The 5795-nt window shown below is 44.9% G+C and overlaps 2 protein-coding genes across 2 annotated transcripts; both read right to left on the bottom strand.

Moving 5' to 3' along the window:
* Positions 1 to 222: 222 nt before the first annotated feature.
* Positions 223 to 1079, bottom strand: LOC146882203 (uncharacterized). Its single transcript, XM_085667322.1, has 2 exons — positions 995 to 1079; positions 223 to 593 (listed from the first exon to the last, which is right to left on the bottom strand). Exons 1-2 carry the CDS (start codon positions 1077 to 1079, stop codon positions 223 to 225), a joined length of 456 nt encoding a protein of 151 aa, XP_085523448.1.
* Positions 1080 to 1847: 768 nt separating this feature from the next.
* Positions 1848 to 2625, bottom strand: LOC146882202 (uncharacterized). Its single transcript, XM_085667321.1, has 2 exons — positions 2465 to 2625; positions 1848 to 2421 (listed from the first exon to the last, which is right to left on the bottom strand). The coding sequence occupies exons 1-2, from the start codon at positions 2623 to 2625 to the stop codon at positions 1848 to 1850; spliced, it is 735 nt and encodes a 244-aa protein (XP_085523447.1).
* Between the last annotated feature and the right edge of the window lie 3170 nt (positions 2626 to 5795).

Here is a 5795-nt window from a genome sequence, read left to right as displayed (position 1 = left end):
TTTTCATGTCATGAAAGTTAGCATTTAATGTCATTAAAGTCCCCACCACCCGCATTTATCAATTAATTAATTATTTAATTAATTAATTTCTACGGGTCTTACATTTCCCCCACCTCAAAAGAATTTTTGTCCTCGAAAATGAGACTTACCGGGAAACAAGTGAGGATAAGACCTCCTCATGAGATCCTTCATCTCCCATGTCATCTCCTGTGTCGTATCATCCTAGAGAACCTTCACTGTCCGGATCTCCTTCCCTCTGAGCAGTTTGACTTGAGAATCCAGGTTTCTCACTAGTCCAGCCCTGATCATCAGGTCTTCCCGCACCTGAACATCATCCTCCTCCAGCACATGAGCATGATCCGCAATGTACTTCCTTAGCTGTGATACATGGAAGACATTGTGTAGGTTTGCCAAATGAGGTGGCAAAGCAATCTCGTACGGCACTGGTCCAATCCTCCTAGTGATCTGATACGGACCGATGAATCGCAAATTTAACTTCCTCGACTTTAAAGCTCTTCCAATACCTTTTGTGGGAGTAACTCTGATGAATACGTGGTCACGTGCCTCGATATCAAATGGCCTCCTCCTCTTATCTGTGTAACATCCTCTCAGGATATTACGAATTTTAAATAAAAGTAAAGAAATATTACATTTGCTTCATTTATTAAAACATTGTTTCCTAGAAACACTGGAAATTTAAAACTTTATTACAACTAAGATTAGTCCAAAATACCATAATTTATAAAACACAAAGTAACATAAACATCCATAATGTTTACAATTAAATTTCCAAAACATAAATTGTAAAACTCCCCAGCTAGCCCACGCTCCGAGTCTAAGCTTCACCAGGACCACCTGCATCCACATCATCTGCTCACGTGTACCGCGTACACGATCATCGCCAAACACAAGCAGATAGGGTGAGCTAATATAATAATCATATACATATATATAAATCAATTATGCATATAGAACACACCACAAGCATGCATACTTTCTTCCCACATGGCCATAACCATGTTATGATTTCGACTCACATTAAGAAATTCCATCCTTTCAACCCACATGGCCACAACCATGCTATGATGTTGATATCATTCAAGAAACTCTCTTATGCGTTTCCACATGGCCACAACCATGTTATTCATTTCTACGTCTTCTAGAGAGTACCTTAAGATGCCTTACTGTCACACCTATCGACCACAATGTAACACCAGGTGGAGTTCCCAAATACGAACAGAGTCCGTAACGTCTTAAGACTACCAAACTTGTCATCCAATTACTAAGCAGGGCAGTTTATCTGGTCCCATCCGTACTGGCCTCAACCAACACACTTACACCGGCAACACTAGCCAACCCGAGCCACAACTCAAGAGTTCCTTGTGTTGATCTGCTATCCCGAGCCACAAATCAAGGGAAGTCATTCCGAGCCACAACCCATAGAATGCCACGTGCTTAACCTCTATCACGAGCCACAACTCAAGGATACGTTCTGGGCCACAACCCAAGGAACACCAGCAAGCCCACCATTGAGATATCTTAGAAGCATTGTAGACAACGCATCTCGAATTCAACACCACTAATCTGATACTACATTATCAGTTACCTTGAAGCATACCCATGCACTTCTCTTTGCTTAGGCTAACAACATTTATTCAACATCCCAGCCCATCTCGCTTAAGCTAGGCTTACTAGCCTAAGCGAGCTCTAGTACAGCATCAACACCATGAACTCTCGCTTGAGCGAGCTCATTCTCGCTTGGGCGAGACCATTCTTCGCCCAAAACTAAAATGCCTCGTCTAGGCGACGAGTTAAATAATACACCATGTACTCTCTCGTATTCTCACTTAGGCTAGTTCAGCTGGTGCCATTCTATACGGCGCTGCCGACACTGGACCCGTTCCAGGGATTAGATCAATTGAGAAATTTATATCCCGACTGGGTGGTAACTCAGGTATCTCATTCGGGAATACATCTGTGTATTCATCCAACACCGGTACTCTGCTGATCTGTTCCTCGGTGCTCCTCTTCTTTTCTTGGGCTACTATCACAAAGCAAGTAGATCCTTGTCTCATCTCTTTCACTGCCTCTCCCAATGTCATCAACTTTATCTCCTCAGTGTCTGGATACACAATTCTGCGCCGTCCACAATCAAGCACCACGTGGTTGGTGGACAGCCAGTCCATCCCCAATATTACCTCCAATCTCTCCAAGGGCAGGCAAACGAGGTTCACCTTGAAGTGTCTGCCCTCTACCTCCATCAAGCATCCAACACAGGCTAGATTGGTTGAAACCTGTCCAGATGCTGGTGTCGAGACCATCAACTCGCATCCCAGATCACGAGTAGACAATCCCAATCTCTCCACACAGTCATGAGATATGAAGGAGTGCGAAGCTTTTGAGTCAAACAATACCAACACACTGTTACCAAAAAGAAAAGTGGTCTAGAATCAGGTTACCTAACCCGGTGGCCTCAGTGCTGGTCATGGCGAAAACCCGGCCTGCTGCTCTCGGCTGATCAGAAGAAGATGGCGGAGGTCGCGATCCTGGAGTAATTTTGTTATTAGGGCATCTGTTGGCGAAGTGTCCTGGCTGGTCACAAGCATAGCACTTACGAGTGCTCATCCCACTGCCTCCGTTGCTGGCGGGTCTAGTGCAATCTCGTTATAGATGTTCTCCTCCACAGTTATAACATCTCAACTTCTGTGAAGATGCAGCTGGTCTACTATAGGGCTTCTCTTGTTGTCTGTCCTAAGCACCACTCTTATGAGTGCGGTTGACCCGGCTGGGTCCCATCTCCAGTTGTTTGACACTCTTGGCTTGCTCCACCAAGATCGGGAACTCTCGTACCCTTAGCGGTACTATAAAACGCCTCAGCTCGTGTTTGAGGCTGCTCTCAAACTTCCTATAACGCCACTCCTCAGTCACTGTCTACGAGTAGAATCTCGAGAGGCACTTAAACCTCTCCACATAGTCCCGCACTGACAAATTTCCCTGCTGCAGGGTGAGAAACTCTGCCTCGCGCTCATGTTTAGCGCTGTCGGGGAAGTATTTCTCCAGGAACCTCGTCCTGAAGCTGGTCCATGTCACCTCTTTCGCTCTGTTTAGCATCTGTTGTTGCATGCTCATCCACCAATACTTAGCCTCGGTCACCAGCAGAAATGTGGCGAAGTTAAGTTTTTGGGCCTCCGTGCATTCTATCACCCTGAATATCTTCTCGCACTCTCGGAACCATGCATCCGCCTCATCTCGGGTGGCTTTCCCAATGAATTTAGCCGGCTTGTGACGCATAAAGTCTTCCATGGTCACTGGTCTGACAGGTGGGATCATAGCCCTCGGTGGTGCTGCCACAGGCTGCATAACATCCACCATCTTGTGGATTGCGTTAGCAATCTCATCAGCCCCAGCAGTGTTTCTACGCCTCCTGTTTGCCATTGGCTGTGCACGCCACATATTTCAGCTGTTAAAATCAAACAACCAAGCATTAAAATATACTCTAGCAAATTTAACAATCACACACATCAACCAATTTCACACAATAAGCGTCAGCTCACTCCCAGTTTTCCCAAAAGCATCAAAACATTTACTCTGATACCAAATGTAACATCCCTAGGGAATATTACTTAAAAATAAATAATAAAAGAAATAATTATATTAATAGTCATCTTGATAAAAATCCCAACACGGGAAAAATTTAAATTCATTAAAATAGTGTGCCAAAACTCATAACTAAATCCATAAAATGTTACAAGTTCCCAAAATTTGTATTTAAAGCATAAAATACACATGAGTAAAATCCTAGCTCTAATCCCACTGCTAGCCCTCACTCTGTTGCCTGGACATCCTCAGCATCACCTGTGCCAACATCTGCTCCTGTGTAACGAATCACATGATCATCGCCATACACAAACACATAAACAAGAAAGGGTGAGCTGTGAAAATAGGATAACAGATATATAAAATACAATATAACATCATATACCCATCTTATTAATTCTACTTATTTCTTGGCCAAGACCTTAACCCCAAGGCTTTATAGCCTTCAAATCACACAACTGGTTAGCCTTGGACTCGGGAACATGATGCTCACATGAACTTGCCCGCTCGTGGTCCTGCCTCTACGAACCTCCCCGCTCGTAGTCCTGCTCTACGAACCTCCCCGCTCGTAGTCCTGCTCTACGGACCTGCCCGCTCGTAGTCCAACACATGTGATCCACCAGCCCCGTATCTCTCCACGTGAGCACGGAACATACGAACCTACATCGCTCCTATCCCCACGTGAGAGTAACTGGATATGAACCTCCTCGCTCATATCATCACATATTATCCACCATCCATGAACCTACCCGCTCATGGCACATCACCTCCCGATCCAAGAAAAGCATCATTGTCAGTTAGAAACAACACACACAACTCATAACCTGCCACGCAAGCGCCCTGCGCACCAACTAGTACCGCCTGGCGAAACAGGTTCAGACCGCCTGGCGGTTCACGTCTCACCGCCAGGCGCCAACGCCCTTCCAGCGCCATTGGATTCCAAACATCGGTTGGCTTCCTTGCCGCCAGGCGCCCCAAGATGCAGGGACCTCTGTAGTGGTTTCTATCGCCTGGCGTACAGTCCCGTGCTGCAAGACGCTATACCAGTGACCACACACTGGCTGATATTCTCACATAGGTCAGCGTGCATGAACTTACACCACTAACAACACAAAGTTAAGCCTATTCCCTTACTATTCAACTCCAAATGAAGAATTAGTGGCACCCCACTCTTGATCCATTATTATGGTCCACATCCTAAGTCACTCTAGTCATGACTTGACATTCAACAACTTTAATATCACCTCCTCTTAGGGTTTGTTTAGTTAACACTCTTTTCACTTAGTCCAGTACTCCCATTCTGGGATTCCTTAACACCAAACTGTTATTACCACTTCATCACACTACTATTCTCAATTCATTCATGGTAGTTCAGCTTACTCATCTACTTGTACCTCTCAATTCCCAATCCATCTTTCCCAGCGACCTGCTCTAGTGAAAGACGCATAACTCAGTCCTCTCTTAGCCTTCTTCACCCTCACCTCAAAGCCACTCCTACCCTTAATATCATTAAGTCACAATCATCTTGACTCTTATAATTGATCAACCCATATATTCTTACCACAACCAATTATTATAGATCCCACATCCCAAGCTTCCTATTTTAATTATCTTTTCATGTCCATTTCATTCACAACTCATTCACAGTATAGTTCTTTCCTCCGACAACCTCGCCAATTCTCCCAACATCCTTGTGACGTCGGTACCGCCTGGCGGCCAATGAGAGTCCGCCGGGCGGCGCATTAGACTATGGGTACAGACTCAACTTTCTGCACTCGTGAACCCTTTTCCACACTCGCAGATTCAGTTCTCTTATACAATAGGATTTCGTGCTAACGCGTTCCCAGATTTTCCAGTCCTCAATACTTACACACCCATCAAACAATGATATTACCCATTCTATTAGGGATTCTCCATGTTCGACTCACTATATATAATCACAAACACTTAATACCCAACATATCTTCACTTACAGCAATGTATCAAACATACCATTCGAAAGAAAACAACAACACACCAGAAAAACCATGAAAAAATGTCAAAAATAGTATCATACAGCCTGCACCGCCTGGTGGGTCGGACTCACCACCAGGCAACTCAAACACCAACACCTAGAATTGAGTAAACTCTGATACACCGCCTGGCGGCACATACATGCCTGCCAGGCGGTTTCTGGGCAGATTTCCCAAAATTCGCAA

This window comes from Vigna unguiculata, chromosome 10 (assembly GCF_037176805.1).
Source record: "Vigna unguiculata cultivar grain cowpea cultivar isolate G323 ecotype 2 chromosome 10, ASM3717680v1, whole genome shotgun sequence".
In the NCBI taxonomy this organism is placed as follows: Eukaryota; Viridiplantae; Streptophyta; class Magnoliopsida; order Fabales; family Fabaceae; genus Vigna; species Vigna unguiculata.
This window is presented reverse-complemented; position numbering and strand designations above follow the sequence as displayed.

Excerpts from the sequence above, each read along its gene's own strand:
- LOC146882203 (XM_085667322.1), bottom strand. The coding sequence starts at position 1,079 with ATGGTTGTGGCCATGTGGGTTGAAAGGATGGAATTTCTTAATGTGAGT. Across the intron at positions 594-994 it reads TATGGCCATGTGGGAAGAAA|ATAAGAGGAGGAGGCCATTT; the intron begins GTATGCATGCTT and ends GATGTTACACAG.
- LOC146882202 (XM_085667321.1), bottom strand. The coding sequence starts at position 2,625 with ATGAGCACTCGTAAGTGCTATGCTTGTGACCAGCCAGGACACTTCGCC. Across the intron at positions 2,422-2,464 it reads ACCAGCACTGAGGCCACCGG|TGTGTTGGTATTGTTTGACT; the intron begins GTTAGGTAACCT and ends TTTTGGTAACAG.